This window comes from Orycteropus afer, unplaced genomic scaffold (genome assembly GCF_000298275.1).
Source record: "Orycteropus afer afer isolate SDZICR_OR568_19922 unplaced genomic scaffold, OryAfe1.0 scaffold00133, whole genome shotgun sequence".
Taxonomy (NCBI): Eukaryota; Metazoa; Chordata; class Mammalia; order Tubulidentata; family Orycteropodidae; genus Orycteropus; species Orycteropus afer.
In genome coordinates this window covers 6677038-6698359 of record NW_006921720.1, presented here as the reverse complement: position 1 = coordinate 6698359, position 21322 = coordinate 6677038, and the positions used below count along the sequence as shown (strand labels likewise).

General features: G+C 39.7%; 1 protein-coding gene across 1 annotated transcript in view; it reads right to left on the bottom strand.

Moving 5' to 3' along the window:
- Positions 1-21322, bottom strand: part of KCNQ5 (potassium voltage-gated channel subfamily Q member 5) — a 728190-nt gene that overhangs the window by 13059 nt on the left and 693809 nt on the right. The window contains exon 12 of the mRNA XM_007945199.2: positions 17958-18066. Within this exon, the coding sequence (XP_007943390.1) occupies positions 17958-18066 (109 nt within the window). The remainder of the gene's footprint in view (positions 1-17957; positions 18067-21322) is intronic.

Here is a 21322-nt window from a genome sequence, read left to right as displayed (position 1 = left end):
CTGGTGGGTTTGAACCTCCAGCCTTCTGGTTAGCAGTCAAGTGATCAAAGTTATAAAACAGCATTTTATTTTAATTTGGCTAGCTCAATTTATGAGCTAGCCAAATTAAAATAAAATGCTGTTTTATAACTTTGATCAATATTGACAGGAACTCTAGTGGCATAGTGCCTAAGGCATTTGACTGCTAACTAGAAGGCTGACGGTTCAAACCCACCAGCCACTCCTTGGAAGGAAGACTGGGCAATCTACTTCTGTAGAGATACCGCTTCAGAAACCCAGGGAGGGGTCGCTATGAGTTGGAATTGACTCGATGCCAGTGAGTTCGTTTTTTATTGACAAAGAAACTATCATCACAGTCTTTTATGTAGTTTCAGTATGGCAGTATGACACACTGATTTAAAAATTCCTAACAGGCTTACTATTTATTTTTACATGTTATGCCAGTCCTCTTGTGGTATCGTCTCACCTCCAGTGCTTCACTCACAGATTTTCCCACCTTCCTGTACCAGAAATGTCAGCCAGAAATGACCATAATCGGTTGAGGCCATTCCCAGGCTTTCCACCTATAAACTTTACTTAACTGGTATTTTCCAAGCCCAGGTCCTGTTGAGACTTCATCATATTAAGCCAAGAACCCTTGCACCTACATATGACAAATGAAAGAAAGATGCATGGCCTAATCACAAACTTGCCTCTTGCTTAGAAAGGCCTTTCCTTTGCTTAAATTACAACTTTCCAGAATGATTCCTTTTTTTTCCAACTAACTTCCTCATGTTGTTGTTGTTGTTATGTGCCGTCGAGTCGGCCCAACTTATAGTGACCCCTCCTTGGGTTTCCGAGGTGGTATCACTACGGAAGTAGATTGCCCAACCTTTCTTCCAAGGAGTGGCTGGTGGGTTTGAACCGCCTCATAACTTCTTATAAATGGAGACTGCTATCTTTCTCAGACGGTGCCATCTTAACCCTGATGGCACAGTGGTTAAGTACTTGGCTGTTAACTGAAAGGTTGTGGTTTGAACCCACGAGCTGCTCCATGAAAAACGTGGCAGTCTGCTTCCATAAAGATTTAAAGCCATGGAAACCCAATGGGGGTCGCTATGAGTTTGGTTTGGTTTTGGTTTTCCCTCCCACAGAACTGGTTACTAAACTGGATGTTGAAGGACTCATACAAATTGAAAATAAGAGATTTAAATTCTTCCTGTTGAAAATAGGGAAAAGGCTCCCAAGCCTTCTGTTCCTTCAGAATTTACTTTAGGTAATTTGTAATTGTAAAATCTTTCTCAGTCTCTTTGGAAAATATGTAAATTTAAGGTGTTAACTCAAGGATCTGGCAGCCACTTCTTTAAACTGTAATTTTAGGTAATCTTCCTCCAACTACCAGTATCCGGGAAGGAGATGAGCATAACTTCAGCTGGCCTGGGCCCTACACTGCAAATCTACCTCCAGCTGGGGAGCTATTGGGATATTAGTAATTTTATCTTAAATATGAATATATTGGGTTGTAGCCATATAAAAGGTAAGATTTCTTTCTGTTTTTGTAATGTCTTTAATGATTGCCTGTGATGCATCACTCTGGTTTTAAGCTTATTCAACTTTTCTTTTTCTTCTATATTGTTGGGGGTTTTCTGAGTTCTTAATTATATTTTCTCAACAACTTGCACACTGCTAAGTATATGAAATCATCTTATTTATTAAGGATTAACTTCTCTAAGATGGGGATCAATATAGATTTTCCTGACTGACTTGTGTTGTGGGTTGAAAATGGAAACATTAAAGAGGTCTGAGGTGAAATATAAAAATTCTAAGTCAAGTAATACATTTTACAAATGAGGAGGGAATGTTTGAAAACATAATTTTTGATATCAATTTTAAAAGAATCAGTAATTACAAAAGATGGCGACAAGTCATTGTACCTTTGCTAAAGCATTTGGTTTGTGGAAGGCTGTGGTCTATAGTAGGAGTCCTAACTCCATTTTGAGCTTCGACAAAAATTCACATGCTGTTTTAGTTCTTTTATGACCATTAAAGTAGCAATGTCTGGTAGCATAGTGCCTAAGGCACCTGACCGCTAACCAGAAGGCTGGAGGTTCAAATCCACCAGCCACTCCTCGGAAGGAAGGTTGGGCAATCTACTTCCATAATGATACCACCTCAGAAACCCAAGGAGGGCTGTGAGTCAGGTCTGACTCAATGGCACATAACAACAATAACAACAAAGTAGCAATGTGGATAGCTCGGACCAGGCTGGGCTAAACCCAGGGAAAGGCAGTTTGCCCTTAGGCTTAGCAGAGAACTAGGGAACTTGCCTAGGTGTCCTTATTGATTTTCTGAAAATAGCTGCATGTTATCTAATTTAAGTTAACAGCTGGGGTCCTGGTGGCCATGACTCAGGGCTGCACAGTCCTGAGTCATATTCCAACCACCAAGTAGAAACTCCAGAACTAATCTTTTAAAATCTGCAATTAGGTACTTTATCAATGATCTTCTTTCCCTGATTCTGTAGTTCCATCTGTGACAGTGATGGATTGATCTGCTACCAATCAGGATCTTATGATGATTTATTTTCTCTGTGGTATATATGAAAACCATGGCTTTAAGTCAGCAAAGTCCATTGGCCTCTGTATTGGGTACACGCTGAAGGTTCCCTCATCCAGGACGATTGTTTTTGTCCTGTTTAAGGCTTAATAAAAGGGTGTCTATAGAATATGTTTGCATCTGGGGTCTTTTTTTCCCTCTAGTACAGGTTCTAACCATCAACCTTTTGGTTAGGAACTGAAAGCATCAGGACTCTTTAGGCATGTCCTTGTTGGGCTTTTGTTGTGTGCTGTTGATTCTGATTCATATCTGCCTACAGGACACAGAACTGCCCATAGGGTTTTCTAGGCAGTAATCGTTGTGGGAGGGAGCTCTGGTAGCATAGTGCTTAAGGCACTTGACTGCTAACCAGAAGGCTGGTGGTTCAAACCAAGCAGCCACTCCTCAGAAGGAAGATGGGGCAATCTACTTCCGTAGTGATACTGCCTAGGAAACCCAAGGAGGGGTCGCTATGAGTCGGGTCAGACTTGATGGCACATAACAACAACAACAATCTTTGTGGCAAGGAGCTCTGGTGGCATAGTGCCTAAGGCATTTAACTGCTAACCAGAAGGTTGGTTGTTCAAACCCACCAGCCACTCCACAGAAGGAAGACTGGGCAATCTATTTCCATAAAGATTTACTGCCTCAGAAACCCAAAGGGGGTCACTATGAGTCGCAATCAACTCAATAGCAGTGAGTTTTTTTTTTTACTCCCTCCCTAAAATCTTTTATTGATACCAAGGCTTTTAAACTAAGGTGAAGGAAAAAGTTAAAGAGTTCGGGCAAGGGTCCTGGGTTGGTAAGAGTCCTGGGTTGGCAGGGGCAAGAGTGAAATCTGATTTCATGTGTTCTTCCATAGGCTAGCTTGAATGTTATCTCGACTCTCAAAATGCAGCTGGACATAGATTCAGTCTGACCTCTTCTGTTTATAGTACTTTTTCTGGTAAGGGCCAGAGAGTAAATTTTTTATGCTTTGAAGTCCTACAATCTCTGTTAAAACCACTCAGCTCTGCTCTTGTAGCCTGAAAGCAGCCTTAGCCAACTTGTAAACAAAGGAGTACAGTTATCTTTCAATAGAATTTACAAAACTTTACAAAAATAAGCATTGAGCTGGATTTTGGCCCTGGCTGGAGTTGGTCCCCGCCCCCCGCTGTCCAGTTGGAACTGACTCATAGTGACCCCTCCTTGGGTTTCCAAGGCAGTATCTCTGTGGAAGTAGATTGCCCCATCTTCCTTCCCAGGAGTGGCTGGTGGGTTTGAACCTCCAGCCTTCTGGTTAGCAGTCAAATGCCTTAGGCACTACGCCACCAGAGCTCCTGGCTAGAGTCCTAGGTGGTGCAAACGGTTAAGTGCTTAGATGCTAACAGAAAAGTTGTCCACTTAGAAAAAAAGCTTGGTGATTTACTTCAGAAAAGTCTGCCACTAAAAACCCTACGGAGCACAGATCTACTTTGACACACATGTGTCATTACGTGTAGAAAATGACTTAAAGACAACTGGTTGATTTCAGTTTGTTGTTTGCTTACCCCTGCTGTAGATAGGAAAAAGAATGAGGAAGTGTGCTGAGGCTAGAAATAAATAAAAACCCGTGAATTAGCTCAGGGGAGAGAGGCAGAAGGCTTTGGTGGCTTCTTACATACTTATAAAACTAAAAAAACCAAACTCAGTGCTGTTGAGTTGGACATGACTCATAGTGACCCCTCCTTGGGTTTCTGAGGCAGTATCACTACGGAAGTAGATTGCCCAATCTTCCTTCCGAGGAGTGGCTGGTGGGTTTGAACTACCAGCCTTCTGGTTAGCAGTCAAATGCCTTAGGCATCACAGCACCAGAGCTCCTACATGCTTATAAAAGAAATTTAATATGTTCTATATACTGCCTGATGGAAAGGAGTGTGTGAGTAAGTCATTCTAGAATAAAATTAAATCAAAAGAGATCAAACCAGTTGCTGCTGAGTTGTTTCTAACTCACGGTGACCCCATGTGTTGGAGAGTAGACCCTGTGCTCCACAGGGTCTTTAAGGCTATGACCTTTTGGAAGCAGCTCACCAGGCTTTTTCTTCGGAGGTATTGCTAGGTGAGTTCAAACTACTAATCTTTTGGTTAGTAGTCAAGCATTTACCAGTTTGTGCCACCCAAGATTTTTAGAGTAAAATTCCAAACCAAAAAAACCAAAATCACTGCTGTCAAGTTGGATCCGACTCATAACGACCCCTTCTTTGGTTTCTGAGGCAATGTCACTACAGAAGTAGATTGCCCAATCTTCCTTCCGAGGAGGGGATCCTGGTTTGAACCACCAGCCTTCTGGTTAGCAGTCAAATGACTTAGGCACTACACCACCAGGGCTCCTAGAATAAAATTGTTGTTTTGCCATTGAGTCAGACCTGACTCATAGTGACCCCTCCTTGGGTTTCCAAGGCAGTATCACTATGGAAGTAAATTGTCCAACCTTCCTTCCAAGAGAGTAAAATTAGGGCCTTTAAAATATGTTTAATGATTATGATGATAATAATAATAGTACTTTATAGTATAAACTCATGAGAAGGGTACTATTATCATCCTCATTTTTTGGTTGAGGAAACTGAAGCACAAAGGGGTCAAGTAACTTGCATGAGGTTATTTAGCTAGTAAGCATGGAATTGGGATTTGAACCAGTCTATCTCCAGTGCTTATCTCTTAATCACAATGTTCTACTATTGTGTTAATATTAATGGCTCTTCATATGGCTCTTTTTACTCCTATGTGCCTGGCACATAGTAGGTGCTCACTAACTTTTCTAAGTGAAAATCCTGTCCTTGGTATTATTGGAAGGCTCTTTGAAGGACTAACAAAAGCTCAAGAAGTGAGTTACCCTTTCTATGTTTTTTTATCTTCATAAGGATAAATTGCACACAACAAGGAACAAAAAACCCCTAAAGCTGGTCTCTTCTGTTGCTGTCGGTAACTAGAACAAGAAGTAAACCTGCTGCATAAAACTGACTTGCCCCTAGTATTACCACTAGAGGGTGGGAAAGATTCATCACAAACCTAAACTGGCTGCTTGTCAAGAAACCGAAGGAAGTCTGCGCATACAATTTTCTGAGCGTGAAGAAGTAACTAAAGCAAAGTTAAACTCTGGGTAGAATATATCTATATATACACACAAACACATGTGCACTTATAAAGAAATGTAGGTGCATTTGTTGTGCTGCCATGAGTTATGAAATTTTGCAAAAGTCTTGTTTCAGTCCTCTCAAGCAGGGTAAAAAACGTTGTCTATGAATATGCAGGGATAGGAACGATTAGAAAACAGAAGCAGCAGTGACTGCTGCTACCACCAAACAGATGGACGAGGCTGGCCAGCAGCCAAACCATGTGCAGGGTGGAGAGGGCTCAGCAGACCGTGAACTGAAGAGGCAGTTTGATTGACTGAAAAGCCAGTAGTACTTCTCAGCTTGGCTGCTCATTGGAATTATCCAGGGAGTTGTAAGAAATGCTGATGCCTGGTTCCCGCTTCCAGAAATTCTTATTTCATTGGTCTGGGCTGGGGGGGGGGCGGGGGGTAGACATTTTGTAAATCTCGTCAGGTGATTCTAATGTGCAGCCCATGCTCAGAATCACTGAAATAAGTAGTGGTGGGTCCTGGTGGTGCTGAATTAAAGAATTGGGCTGCTAACCAAAAGGTCAGTGATTTGGACCCACCAGCCACTCGGTGGCAGAGAGATGAGGCAGTCTACTTCAGTTTACAGCGCCTTGGAAACCCTATGGGGCAGTTCTACTCTGTTTCTGTGAGTTGGAATCCACTGGATGGCAGTGGATTTTTTTTTTTTTTTTTTTGGTAGGAGTGGAGCAATCTCCGTGCCCCCAAGCAAAGTAGCCAAGACACGTTTTGCATAAACTTTCTGACTCACAAAAGTTAAACCCATAAGTTGGAACTTTGTTGCACCTGTGTCAGTTGACCTCAGATACTCTTGCCCCCACTTCCTTGAATGAGACCTGAAATTTCATACAAGAAATAGTTATGAAGTGTCTTTTTTTTTTTTTTTTTTTTAAAGGAGAAGGGAAAGTGAGTGACTGGTTGATTAACTGCTTCATTCATTCAATAAATATTACTTGATCACCTACTATGTTGTGCTGGGGTACTCTGCTGGGCTCTGAGCAGCGTTGACTTTGAGAGGTAGCTGGCAGAGTTGAAGAAGCCTACTACTACAAGATGAAAGGAGTCCTGCTAGCGCAGTGGTTAAGCACTAGGCTGCTAACTGAAAGGTCAGTGGTTTGAACTCACAAGCGGCTCTGTGGGAGCAAAGAACTGGCAATCTGTTCCTGTAAAGATTACAGCCTTGGAAATCCTATGGGGGAGCTACTCTGTCCTATAGGGTCACTATGAGTCAGAACTGACTCAAAGATGCCTAACAACAACAACACTGCATGGTGACCATGCTTACTTGATCTCCACAGTCATGGTGGAAGACAACAGTGGCTGGGCCCTGAGCTCTTAAAGGACCTGAAAGCCTTATTTGTCTAGTGTCTGGAGCTTTCTAGATGAGCTCAGTGAGATTACTTCCCCAAAGTGATGCCAAGACAATTCCCAGGGCTTGGGAATTCATTAATTAATTAATTCACTGACTCACTTACCCATCAAGCATTTATTGAGTGCCTACTATGTGTCAAAGGAATCCTGGTGGCTCAGTGGTTAAGTGTTTGGGTACAAAGTGGAAGGTTGGAGGTTCAAACCCATAGAATGATGTGACAGTCTGCTTCTGTGAAGACTTATAGCCTTGGAAACGGTATGGGGCAGTTCTACTCCTATAGGATAGCTATGAGTTGGAATTGACTTGAGGGCAATGTTTTTTTTTACTATGTTCCAGGCTCTGTGCTGGATGCCAAGGATAGATACAGCAATGAAGAAAAAACCCTTTTGCTGGAAGGCTTCCAGTCTACTAGGGCAGGTAGACAAGTAGGCAGAGAGTCATAACCCAATTTAAGTCTAAGATGATGGGAAGCAGAGGTTGACAGGGGAGTGCAGGAGAGGGGTGTTTAACCTGGACTGGGACAGGTGATAGGACACTATTTCTGGAAGAGGTGACAGTCCTTTACCCACTTTGTACCCCCATCTCTGGAGATATTACTAAGTTTCTTAAGGCTGCTTAAGTGGCTCCTTTATGTTCCCAGATCTTGTGCTTTTGTATGGATGTGTGTTTCTGGCCCCCACCCCTCCCCTTCTCCTTACTTTATGTCAATTGGTTGGGTTGATTTCCTCTACTGACATGTGGTCTCTGACTCCTTTTCCCAATTTTGAAAATTCTATTACCTGATTTCTGACCCTTTGCAAGAAACCTTCTGGCTTAAAAGCAAAGTCCTAGGGCTTATCCTTAGGTGGCCCAGAGCCTTCTGATCACTGAGTCTCCTCAAAGACAGATGTCTCTCATTGATTTTAGCGATTGGTCAAAGGATGGTGTTGATCATAGAACATATTTAGCAGATAACTAGGACTACTGAACTTGATGATTTGGTGTACGATTAAAAGTCTATGTGTTATTTATTTGGAAGTGTTATTAATATTATTTTCTTGTTAATGCATAAGTATGATTCAATAATACAGATGTGCAGTTCTGTATACAGTCGGAATTGAGGCATCCCTAGGTGGCACTTGGCTATTAACTGAAAGATTGGCATTTTGAATTCACTCAGAGGTGCCTCTGAAGAAAGGCTTGGTGATCTGTTTCTGAAAGCTCACAGTCTTAAAAATCCTGTGGAGCACAGTTATACTCTGAAACACACAGGAGCATCATGAGTCAGGATTGACTTAATGGCAACTGATACACAGTTCTGAAACCACTGTGAAAACACTGTAGAATTATATGCTCAAATCTTCTGTACTGTTTTTTCTTCTCAGATTGGGTAGTGACTGAGGAAACCCAGAAATTCCTAGATATATAAGCCACTTTCATTTCTTTGTTTTCAACTCTTAATATAGACATGTGAGTTAGCTTCACTTATGTATAATCTGTAGGAACAAGCAGATACCCCACCTGGCTGTCTTAGGTCATTGGACAAGTTCAGTGGCCATACTTGTCCTACTACTGGGTGTAGGGCTGGTCTTCTAATACTTGTTATTATTGTCTTTTACATTTGGGATTTAGTGGGTTCTCCTGTTGGGGTTTCTTTTAAGGGGATAACCCTCTAAACCCAGTTGCCATAGTACTAACGCTAACTCCCAGTGACCTTATGAGAGTCAGAGTAGAGCTATTCTCCACTGTGTTCAATCAGTGTTCAATGGCTGATATTTTTAAAAACAGAGCCCCAGGCCTTTCTTCTGAGGTGCCTCTGGGTGGACTTGAACCTCTGAACTTTCAATAAGCAGCCTAGCACTTCACTGTTTGCACCACCTAGGGACTCCTTGGAAAGGCTAAGAGTAGAGAAACCCAAGCAAGGACTTGTGGGCCCACGTAAGCCTGCAAGTAATTCACTTTGCTTACCTTAAATTTGGCAATTTTGTTTTCTTAGGAGTATAAAATCTTGCATATGTTTAACGTCTGAAATGAATAAATAAATAAATGAAGTGCTCATAAATGTTGATTTCTCTTGAGTATTTTTAATCTTGGCAATGCACAGGAGATTCAGTTTAAATGAAAACTAAATAAAAGGTTAAAAACTAGATGCTATGATAAGTGTGTTCTTAGTGAAATCCCTAGTTGAGTGCAGTCTCAGAGCAGAATGTGGCCGCAAGTAATTGTCTTCAAAACAAAAACAAACAAAAAGAATATTCAAGGGAATATATTAGTGGATTTTTAAAGTATGTGGTAAATGGTCCATAAAATGTTCTTCTAGCAGCATCCTTTATTTTAACATGTCATAGACTTGGCTGTCAAGGATGTCTTCATAGTGACTTGCAAACAAAGACTCATCACCTCGGCTGAAATAGCAGAGATGCCATCAGCAAAATTAAGAGTTGGCAATGATTAAACAGCTTGTAGATTTAACAAAATCATAAAGGCAAACATGTGCCTCTTCTCTATTTGTGGAGAATTCTTGTCTGCAGTATAAAGTGAAATTTAAGAAGGATTCAGAGTTGAATTGCATTTTAGGGAATGGTGGACAATGGTTCCAAAGGTACATTTTCCAAGTAGGAAGCTCACAAGGGTAAGAGAACTGGAAAATCTTATCCTCCAGCCCAGGGTTACTGTGAGGCCTGATTTGCATACCCATCTCAGGAACTCTGAAATGTTATCAGTGGCTGTTCACTTCCCTGATCAAATCTGAGCTATTTTAAAAGAGTTGATGAGTCTTTGCTAGTTATAAAGAGATTCTTGACACAACATCTATGTTCCTGTTAGAGTGAAAGATTCTGATGGATAATTTTAAGAAGTGCTTACAATCTGGCTCCAAACACATTTTCCTCTACTGAATTTCTCCCCAAAATCTCTGATAGCATCCTTGTTGCCATTTCCAAAGGACCTTCTCACGCTGTCTTCCCCTCCTTGAAACTGTCTTCTCCTATGGCTCCTCTTACACTATGCACTGGGTTCTCCGTCTATCTGGCTGCTCCAAATTTGTTTCCTTCAGAGCTTTCCTTCCTTCACAGCCCCTTACATGTCTGTGAGCCTTAGAATTCTTTGCTGGTCACCTTCTCTTTATACTCTCACACCTTCCTTGGGGTGAGACTTTTGCAAGCCCTCTCTCTCTGTGCTGATGACTAGCAAGAGTTTGTTTTCATCTCAGATGTTTCTCCTGGGCTTCAGATCCAGACATCTTCCTCCTTACTGGGACCCACTGTGATCTCTCAAACTGAACACTAGCAATAATGCATCAACTGCCCCCAGATGTATCAGCCTTGATTAATCCTGTTGTTCTACTGCATCCTCTCTAACTAGTAAGTACCCATTTTTTGTACACTAAACCCATTGCTGTCTAGTTCATTCTGACTCACAGCAACATACTCATGCATGTTACATATTTTCTCCACAGGGTTTTCTTGACTGTAATCTTTACAGAACCAGATTGCCAGGACTTTCTTCTGCAGTGCTGCTGAATGAGTTTGAACCACGAGCCTTAGGTTAGTAGATGAGTGTAAACAATTTGTGTCACCCAGGGACTCCTTTTATTACCTAGGATAAAAATTGATCCTTCACTACTCTCCATTATGACTGCCTGGCTCAGGTTTTAGCAGATCCAGTTACTGTTACAATAATAGTCCCCTCTTTCCAATCCATTCTTCACACTACAAACAGAGTTATCTATCTAAAGTTTAGAATTTAAAGCAGCAATCTGATTTGCTTCTGTACTTAAAAGCCTTCAGGTTCTTGATCTCTCCAGCATAACCTCTATTCTCCTTATCTTGTTGGTCTTCTGCCAACACACATGCTTTTTATGTCTACCTTCACCTCTGCTTCTCTGTAATTACAGCTCCTTCTGCCTAAGTTTCCCTTTACCCCCAATACCTAGCTATCTTCCAGATCTCTGCTTGGATACCCCTTCCTGCAGAATATCTCCTGGAATGGCACCTCTGACCTAAGTGCTGATCTTGCATCCTCCACTTCTATCATTGCAGTGACACATACTCTGCATTGTAATTGACTCTTTACTTTCCTGGTTGCCCCTCAAGATTCTAAGCAGAAGTCCATCTTTCTTGTTAACTTTTATCCCTGTGTCTGGCCCAGAGTAGAAGCTTAAATAAATATTTTTTGAGTGCATGAATTGACCTCCTGGGGGGGATCTTTAAAAAGTCTGTAGTCAGGCCTCTTCTTGGGGTGGGGTAGGGAGAAATGAGGGTAACTTCTACCTTTCACTGTCCTCTAACTTCTTGGGAAGGTGCCTGGGAAGGTAGAAAGCTCATCCTGAGGAGGAAGTAGGAGAGATCTACTTGGAACATTGTCTTATAATTGAGGGAAAAATTGCTCTTCCAGCCCTGAATGGCTACTCCAAGTAATTTCTCTGCCCAGGTGGTGAGAAGGTAACTTTGATAGGTAACATCAAGTGCTTTCTGGGGAACAGGTGCAGGCAGCTAAGGCTATAAACATTTGAAAGTTGGAAGTACCCCTCAGAAGAGTGTAAGGAGTACTCTTCTCAGGTGACTCAGCATGGGAGTAGGTAGAACTCAGAGAGCAGAGGGTCTACCAAGACAGAGCAGAGGAGAGGCATTGGGGGCAGGATGCTGGGAAGGCACTGAGAAGCCCAGACAACTTGAGGATAATATTAGCTAGCATTTATATAGTTCTTGCCAGACACTGTTCTAAGTGTTTTGCAAACTTTAATTAATTTAGTCCTCACCACAACCATATGAGGTAAATACTATTACTATCGTCACTTCACCAATGAGGAAATGGAAGCATGTAGAGGTGGTCTGAGTTGCCCAAGGTCACACAGAAGCTGTCAGGTTTCTTAGACCACCTTTCCTGATCTGCTCTAAGGAGAATGCAAAGCTGGGCTGGAACTGACTAATGGTGCCAGGGTAAAGTCATGGTGCTTAAACTAAAGAATTCTTTGAGTTTTAATAAAGCTTTGAGTTTTATTTGTTTACTTCTCTAGAAGGCTGGTTTGGCCTAGATAGGAAAAGTTTGCATAGAGCGAAACATAGGAGGCATGATGATTTTTGCATGGACATACTAAGAAAGGTAAAGAACATAATACAATCAACACTTTCCCAGTCATTTCTCTTCAAAATGATGAGTAATCTTCATTGGGTTTCTTTGGTTATCTTCACAAAAAGAACAGATTGTACGATAAATCTGATTCATTTCTTGATGATTGACATAAAATATGAGTGTAAAAAACAAACTGATGAGAGAACAATTGTTGAGGATCTCATTAAGAGTAGCCTTCTTCTATAGGGAGGAGCACAAGAGTTAAATGTAACAAAGATGAATACTATTATATACGCAATACTGCAATAATAGTAATGATAATTTAGGAGTGGATGCACAGATAGACTTTCAAGATGAACAGGGGTGGGAAGGTGAATGGGTCTACAATGCAATGAAACCCAATACACTGCCGTTGAGTCGGATCCGACTCATAGTGACCCCTCCTTGGGATTCCAAGGTGATATCACTATGGAAGTACATTGCCCAACCTTCCTTCCAAGGAGTGGCTGGTGGGTTTGAACTGCCAGCCTTCTGGTCAGCAGCCAAATACCTTAGGCACTAAGCCACCAGAGCTCCTGAATGGGACTACACCTATGAATATATAGGCTGGACAGAGGATCTCTCTACATATATTTATATGTGCTGCAAATATATCTATGAATGGAGAGTAAACAGGGGGGGAAGTTATAAAAGCATCTTAGTAATATCAAACACCTTGAGGGAATTAGTCACTGGGTATGGAGGGTCAGGACCATAGTCTTGGGGGACTCTAAGGTCAGTTGGCATAACATAGGCCACAAATCCAATATTCTACATCCTACTTTGGTGAGTAGCAACTGGGGACTTAAAAGCTTGTGAGCGGCCATCTAAGGTACAACTATTGGTCTCTTCTCATCTCAAGAAAAGATGAGTGAAGAAAATCAAAGGTGTAGGAAACAATTAGTTCAAAGACACATGAACTCCAGCCTCCATGACCCTGAGACCAGAAAAACTAGATGGCACCTGGCTATCACTGTGGATCTCTCTGAAAGGGATCACAATAAGAAGTCCCAGATAGAGTGGGGTAAAATGTGAAACAAAACTCAAAATTGTGTAAAAGACAGGCTTCTGGTCTGATAAGGACTGGTGGAACCCTGGATACTATGGCCTCTAAGGAACTGAAGTTAGGAACTGAACTTAACCCCCGTGACTGACCTGGCAGCCAGACAATAGACCTATAAGGTGAACAGTAACATCAGAGGGTATGCACTCATTACTACAATGGAAGATATGAAATCAAGAGGACAGCATTTGCCCAGGGATAGATCTAGGAAAGTGAGAGGGGATGGCAAGGAAGAACTAAGGGAAGGGGTGCATGTAGGGAGGAAGTGGGAAGAATGCTGCTACAGTGTAGGGATTGCAGTAAATGGCACAAAACAGAATGTGTGTGGATTATTGAATGGAAAACCAATTTTCTCTGTGAACTTTCACCAAATCTCTCTCTCTCTCTCTCACACACACACAGACAAAGGGTGGTCTCCATTCTAGAAGTAGTAATTCAACAAAAAACAGAAACAAAAAACTTGTAAGAAGCATGGAAGATTTGCATTGTGTTATCTAAATAATATTCTTTCCCCAAATGTCCACTTTTTACTTAGCACTTATATGTTGCCATGGTATGCTTTGTTGAGAAATACCTAGCCAATTCAGTACAGGAAAACAAGTTACAATACGATTTCTTTTATATTTAACAAGTATTATTCTGAGATCATTTTAAGGTTGTTTTGGATAGAATTTTAAAATTTTATTTATCATTTCAAATAAACCCATTCATATTTATATGATATTTTACCCAAGAATCATACTTATGTAGTGTCTGCATGATGCCAAGTAGTAGGATGAAGGGGAACAGTCAGTCGACCTCTTTAGCTATTTCCAAATATCTCAATGCTGGAGATTTTGAAGGAACATAGCTAGGTAATGAATGGTTTTTTGAATTTTTTATCTGAAAATTTTAATGTCATGCCTGAGAATATATTTTTCAAACAGTGATAGGAAAACTGATGTCTTACCATGATACAGTGAAAAGTGAATGAGTAGAATGTTCCAGAGTATGTCAATGTGTTTATCAATCAGTTTATTTCCCTAATAACTTCATCTTTCCATTTAGAAACTAATTTCTGTGAGTTGATGAAAGGAAATCTAACATTGTTTGAATTGAGTCATTAACAAGATGTTATAGATTGAATTTTGTCCCCACAAAAATATGTGTTTTAAATCCTAATCTCTATGCCAGTGGTTATAATCCCATTTGAGAATGGATTGTCTTTGTTATGTTAATGGGGCAGGGATAATGTGGGGTATATTTTGAATCAATCTCTTTTGAGATATAAAAGAGATTAAACAAGTATGCAGAAGATAGACAGGGTAAGATAGATACCAAGACACACGTATATCTCCAAGGAACCAAGAAGCAGAAGCTAACCAGACAGAGACCTTCCTCCAGAGCCAACACACAGAGAAGGCCTTCCCTGGATCTGGTGCTCTGCATTCGGACTTGTAGCCTCCTAAACTGAGAAAATAAATTCTGGTGTGTTAAAGCCGTGTACTCGTGTTATTTCTGTTATAGCAGCACTAGATAACTAGGACAGAAGATAGAGAGCTTTTGTTAAAAATGAGTACGCTCTCCACTCCCAGAGATGAATTTTGGAAACACAATTCCAGCTACCTTGTGCATTCCCACAAAGTAATATTTTGAGAAAAATCTGTGGTGATCTTGCAATAAATACACAAGCTAAGTTTTCTTCTAAGTGAAAAACAGGTTTTGGAAATAGTCTAAGAACAGTCATTTTTCACTATAGACTATAAAAAGTTACCTCATTCATTTAAAAAAGTCTCAAAGTTCATTTGGAATACAATCCAGACAAGTTTGAAAAGTGCCCTAAATCATCTCATTGCCTTAAAAATCTTTATTCTCAAAAGTAACTAGAAAACGTTGATTAATAAATAATAACAACCAAAAATAAGAATTTATACTTTGCTCCTTGTGAATGTAATATTATTATTTTCCATATGCTCATCCTTGCAGAGAAATACATATTTTGTTACACATTTTAATCGTAAATAAGCTCTTATGAGAAACTACTATAAGAGCTACTGAAATAAAAAGCATATTAAAGTATTCATGTTAAATAATCAAACAGCCAAAACATAACAAGGAAAATGCCAAAATAAAGTTGTTATTTCAGAGAAGAATAATAGATGGTTCATACTTGTAATATGTACTGTACATATAAAATACTATTTCAGGTAAACTGCAAAAGGTGGGCGTCTTCTGGCAAAAAACATATGGCCAACTGATGTTGAACTTATTTATGTAATTAAACATCTCAGAAAAGTCCCTTCTGCATAAGGTAATTGGTTGGTCTTTTAATCAAATATCTTTAGAAAAATTAAGTACTATATTGAATCAAAGGAGCTCAGGTGGCATAGTGCATAAGGCATTTGATTGCTAACCATAAGGTTGGTGGTTCAAACCCACCAGCTACTCTGTGGAAGGAAGACTGGGCAATCTACTTTGATAAAGATTATTGCCTCGGAAACCCAAAGGGGGTCACTGTGAGTTGGAACCAACTCGATGGCAGTGAGTTTGGTTTTTTGGTTTTATATTGAATCAAAGATTTCTAGTTACATTATTAAATTATTGAGTATATTTATTATGTTTTTATAGAATCCTATAATTTCAAATGAAACTTAAAAAATGATTTAAGAGAAAAACAGTAATCAGAATCGGGATATAGGGGAGTAAAACATCCTTTCCCTCAAGTGTCACAAAGTAGCAAGGACAGTCTCAGAAATCCACAACAAGGATAGCCATACAAGTAGTGCAATTTTGTTAAAAATAAGAACCAAGAAAGAGTTCTGGAAAGCAAAGAAATTCGGCAAAGGACTTTACAAAAATCAGTCAAGTTTCGAGTATATAAAGTAAATCTTAAACGGCTGCTAAAGTGCTTAGCTAGCCGAATAAACCTATTCCATTTTCTTTCTTGCAGCTCAAAATTCTTTTTATAGGTTGTGAGGCAAAAGCAGAAAGCTTTGGGAGGTCTTGGGAAATGACACACAACTGGGTTAAGTATGACATTTAGGAAAACTAATTTGCTCCCACTAGGTAAGATTTTTTGGTACTTGAGGCAGTTCAGACTAATCTATGGACTGAATTGCCCCATCTTTAGGGTCTTTGATGGATATACTTAATGTATGTAAAGAATTTCAAGGTGGCATCTAGTCCAGCCACGTCCAGTAGAACTTTCTGCAAATGATGGAAATGTTCTATATCTTCTTGATTTGATGCAGTAGCCACCAATGGTAGCCACCTGAAGTTACTGAACACTTGAAATGTGGACAGTGCAATAATGGATTAACTGACTTTTATATTTTGTTTAATTCAAATTTAAGTAGGCACATGCAGCTACTGTATTGGACACTACAGTTCTAGATCCTTTCTCTTCCTTTAACTGTCGGCTCCAGGCATCATTTTAGTACATATCCTCAGGTTCTCTGGATTTAAAATTACCCAAGGCATCTAGGTTTCTCAGGAGTAGAGTAACCATATAATTTGTTGTCCAAATCATGACACTTTGAGAAAGACAGGGAAGCATTATTAACAATTATGATCAGACAAGTGGCATAATCTGGGACTCTACAAGGAACATAGGAAAGTGTGGTCTCCCTACACATAGGGTTGGTTTCTTGAGAGTTCTGATGGGAAGTAACTGGGCTTTACTTCACTTATTTTTAGGCTGCTGTTACAGATGATTTTTAAACATCTTCTAGAGTACACAAATATTCATCATACCATGATTTTCTTTGCCCCCCCAAACATTTACCAAAACCTTTATAACCCATTTCTGCTCCCTTATGACTCCAATAACAGATGAAAGCAATGTCTAACTTGATGCTAAACAGTAACTAAAAAAGGAACTAAACAATCAATCATACTGATATTTGGGATTAGAAAAAGTATCTGAATAGCTAAATTGATTAGGATACTTTTACCTTTTCCTCTGGCTTTTTGGTAAGAGGCAGAAAGAGCCAAAAAGATCAGAAATAGTTCTTTATGATACAATCATTCAATAATCCCTGACAGATACAAATTCTCCCAAAGGGATTAAATAGGGCAGGCTGAACATGCAAGCAGTTAGTTTAGTCCAGAAGCTAGATTTTTTTTTTTTTTTTTTTTTGGTGTGTGTGGGGGTGGTTCCTGGGAATGTAAATGTAAGCTGTTTTGAGTGGCTCTCTTAGCTCTTGGCCATCAGTAGAGGAAGTATATTAAGACTGACTTTTAACAATTACATTTCAGCAAGATAGGAGCAAATCCACTGCAAAGTACTTTGTTTCACATTTTCAGAACTCAACCTATTTTAAAATAACCTAAAGGAATTTTTTTTTAATTCAAAATACAGAAGATGGAGTGAGCATCAAGTCATGAAAATAATTTAAAAAAATCCAATTGTGTCTATAAATGAAATGTCCTTAAGGTAACAAATTCACATGATAAACCAATTATCATGTAATCTCCCTGGAATAACTTGGCTTTTCAGATTTCACCCACCTTTTGTAACATGCTTTGTGTTGAACATAGCAGAGTTTTGTATTAAAAAAAAAGTATTTCAGAATTTAATAGGCATGTGGATGAATAGGAAAAAGTAAAGTAATTATTCTAGGAGATTTACCTGTAAGAAAAAGAACTTATCAACACAGTAATTCAAATAACCAATAATAGGTCTCCAAATCATATTTATCAAAGGGTCTCTTTCTTTCTCTTTTTTTTTTTTTACCAACCTGATGGCTCGAATAACAGTTTTAAGCGGTGGGGTGAGGTCTTCTACTGATACATCACATTGGCATCCTTTCTCATCATACACATCATCAGTGCCAAGAGCTGTGTCAGCTGCAAGAGAAAAGTGCCAGTTAAGTAACAACAATGCCAGCAATTTAAAACATGTTGCTGAATTTATCTCATGTAGGAACACTGGTAACCTCCTCACAGGCTAAGATTATAAACCAAGATATATATATATGGTCTGAGTTTAGTCAATTATTTTTCCCAATATTATTCTATCTATTCTTTCTCCCTTTTCTATAGCCTCACCAATTTTATATGATTTGACATGAACACTTTTCTAAAATCTTTTCCAGGGGAAGATGAAGCTGTTGACAAGCTTTCCAGTAGTGGTGATGGATTTGTGTTGATATGTCCATGATCTTTTGACTGGTTCTTTTGAAAGTAACAGCTAGTGTTTAAATGATAGCTGTTTGGAGTTAGGGAAAGTAAGATATCTTTGGAGAGTTAACTAACTGGCCTGTATATCTGGAGACTGAATCCCATAACTTTGCTCCCATTAGCCCCCAGCCTTGAATAAATGAGCTAAACAGCCAGACCCAAGAACACTGACTATTTATTAGTTACTGGACATGGAGCCCAGGAGAGAGCAAAGCCAAAGCTGAGAGCAGATTTTCAGATTGAATAAGAAAATCAATTCCTCATAAACTGAGCAAAATTTACTTTTAGGTTCATTGCAACACTTGGAAGAGGGGGCAGGGTTAGAATAATTATTCAATTAGGAAGGGTTTATAAAATTAATAAAAAATGTACTCCTATCACTGTAGCTTTGTTTTCAATTACAAAATATTGAAAACCAGTTAAAATTCTGGTAGTAGGATATGAGTTAAGGAGCCCTGGTGGTGCGATGGTTAAGTGCATAGCTGCTAACTGGAAGATCAGGGGTTTGAACCTGCCAGTGGCTCTTTTGGGGAAAAGATCTGGTGATCTGCTCCTGTAAAGATTTATAGCCTAGGAAACTATATGGGGCAGTTCTACTTTGTCCTATAGAGTTGCTATGAGTCAGAAACAACTAAACGGCATATAACAACAACAGGGTATGAGTTAAATAAATATTGGGAGGTTTATATAGTGGAATACTATGAAGCTGTTAAAAATGATATTGAAGACTAATGCCTGGGAAAATGTCAAAATATGTTAAAGGTTAAAATCTATATATCAGTCTATCTGGGATTAAGAATAGCTTTATTCTTATTTAGCTATATTTTCTAAAATTGTTACAATAAACATATATTACCTTTGCAATAAAAAAGTCAACAAAGTGCTAAAAACACACTCATGAACGATGAGTTATGTAATCTCCAAATATCATTTTTATATGGTCCAAACCTCTTTGAAAGCTGACATATGCTAAAGGACTATTACTGCTTTGTGTCCCCTTTGCTCTCCCCAGTGTTCATTTGCTAAGTCACAAAAGGGAGAGACTTTGCCGTGGGCTGTCCTGGTTGGGTTCAAAATCCTGGAAGGCTATTGGAAATGCATTCATTGAGACAGAAATTTTAAATGCAGTTGGTGCCCTATTTAATTCAACTTATATTTACCAGTGTTTATTCAATTTATTGTGCCTTGGAAGTGGAGATGGTGGGAGGGAAAGATGACGGAATACATGCAGATAGGTCCTTATGGCTCCTTTTCAGGTCCATTTGCCCTTCTTGCCCTCAAGTCTAGTAAGGTGGAGAGATATAACTTCACAATGGTGGTGATAATGTTGTTGTTGTTGTTATGTGCCGCGAGTAGGACGCGACTCATAGTAACCCCCCCTTGGGTTTCCAAGGCTGCTAACCAGAAGGCTGGCGGTTCAAACCCACCAGCCACTCCTCGGAAGGAAGGTTGGGCAGTCTACTTCCATAGTGATACTGCCTCGGGGAGGGTTTGCTATGAGTCGGTCCGACTACGGGCAAATAACAATACAACACATAGATTGCCCAACCTTCCTTCCGAGGAGTGGCTGGTGGGTTTGAACCACCAGCCTTCTGGTTAGCAGCAACTATTTATTTGAATTTATGTCAGTCACTTAGATGACACTTGTGCGTATATTAATTTTTATACTTACAGCAAATTTATAAAGTCACTGGTATTATTACGCCCGTTTTCAGATGTAGTAATTCAGGTTCTCAGAGGGTTAAGTAACTTGTCCCAGTCCATGTGACTGCTAAGTGGAGCTAGTAAATTGCAGAATGTGCCAGGTCCCTGAGGCTCCAAAGCTGTTTACATTGTATTACTCAGAATCAGAATGCCTTCAGGGTTTGATAGTGTCAAGTCTCCAGAGAGGGGGGCAAGAGCTCACAACATATATTGGCTGACGGGTGCAGGCTGTCCTGGAAGGTGCAGGCTTTCCCTGTTGCGTACATCCTACTTTTCCAGAGAATTTGGTCACACATTAATTGTTGGATGGTTCAGAGTCAGAAATGACTCCAGGGTAGCTGGCTTGATTTGCCTGACAGACCACCCACACAACATAGCCCTTTCACCCAGTTTTAGCTGCTCTTCTTTCAGGAGTTACTCATGATTTCTTCCTTCAGTTTGATTCCAACCTGGTCTTAGCTGGGAAGATTTTTCTTCGTGGTTTTCAATATTTTACTCAAGGACAATAATGAGGGTGATAATAATAGCAATAAGAGGTTTTAAGGAAAATCTAATTATGTGCCAAGAACTGTGATGAGTTGCCATAAAAACCTCATCAGGGATGTATTATTATTAACCCCAGTATTGTAAGTTATGCAAATGAGGCACGGTAACTTTGCAATGGCCAAAGACTGCTTTTCTGTGTCCACTATGAAATTTGTCATTAAGATTCAGATATTAATTAGAGAAGGACAGGCAGATTCTAGTTGTTTCATTTGGCTACCTCTTTCACATTACTAGGTTCCTTTTTTTTTTTTCACATTTCTTGACAAAATGATTACAATGATTTTCAACCTTGGTTGCACATTAGAATCACGTAGGGAGCTTTCTGAAAAATTCTGATGTTCAAGACTTACCTAAGACCAGTAACATTAGAAACTTGAGGGTGGAACTTATGTTTATTTATTTTTTTTAAGTTTTCCAGAGAAATATAATGTGCAGTCAAGGGTGAGGACCATGGATTGTAGGTCAGAAAAATGACAGCCCCTAGGTTCCCTCAGCCAGAGCGGAAGAGTATGTTTAACAAATCTGCCTTTTCCCCTGGTGCCATTGGCATATTTTCTACAAGAATAATTTGAGACAATATTGGTGTTTCACAAGACAATAGGAAACAACTATATCATAAAAAACAGAAAAAAAAAATTATATCCATGGGAAGAAGATGAGGCAATCTACTTCT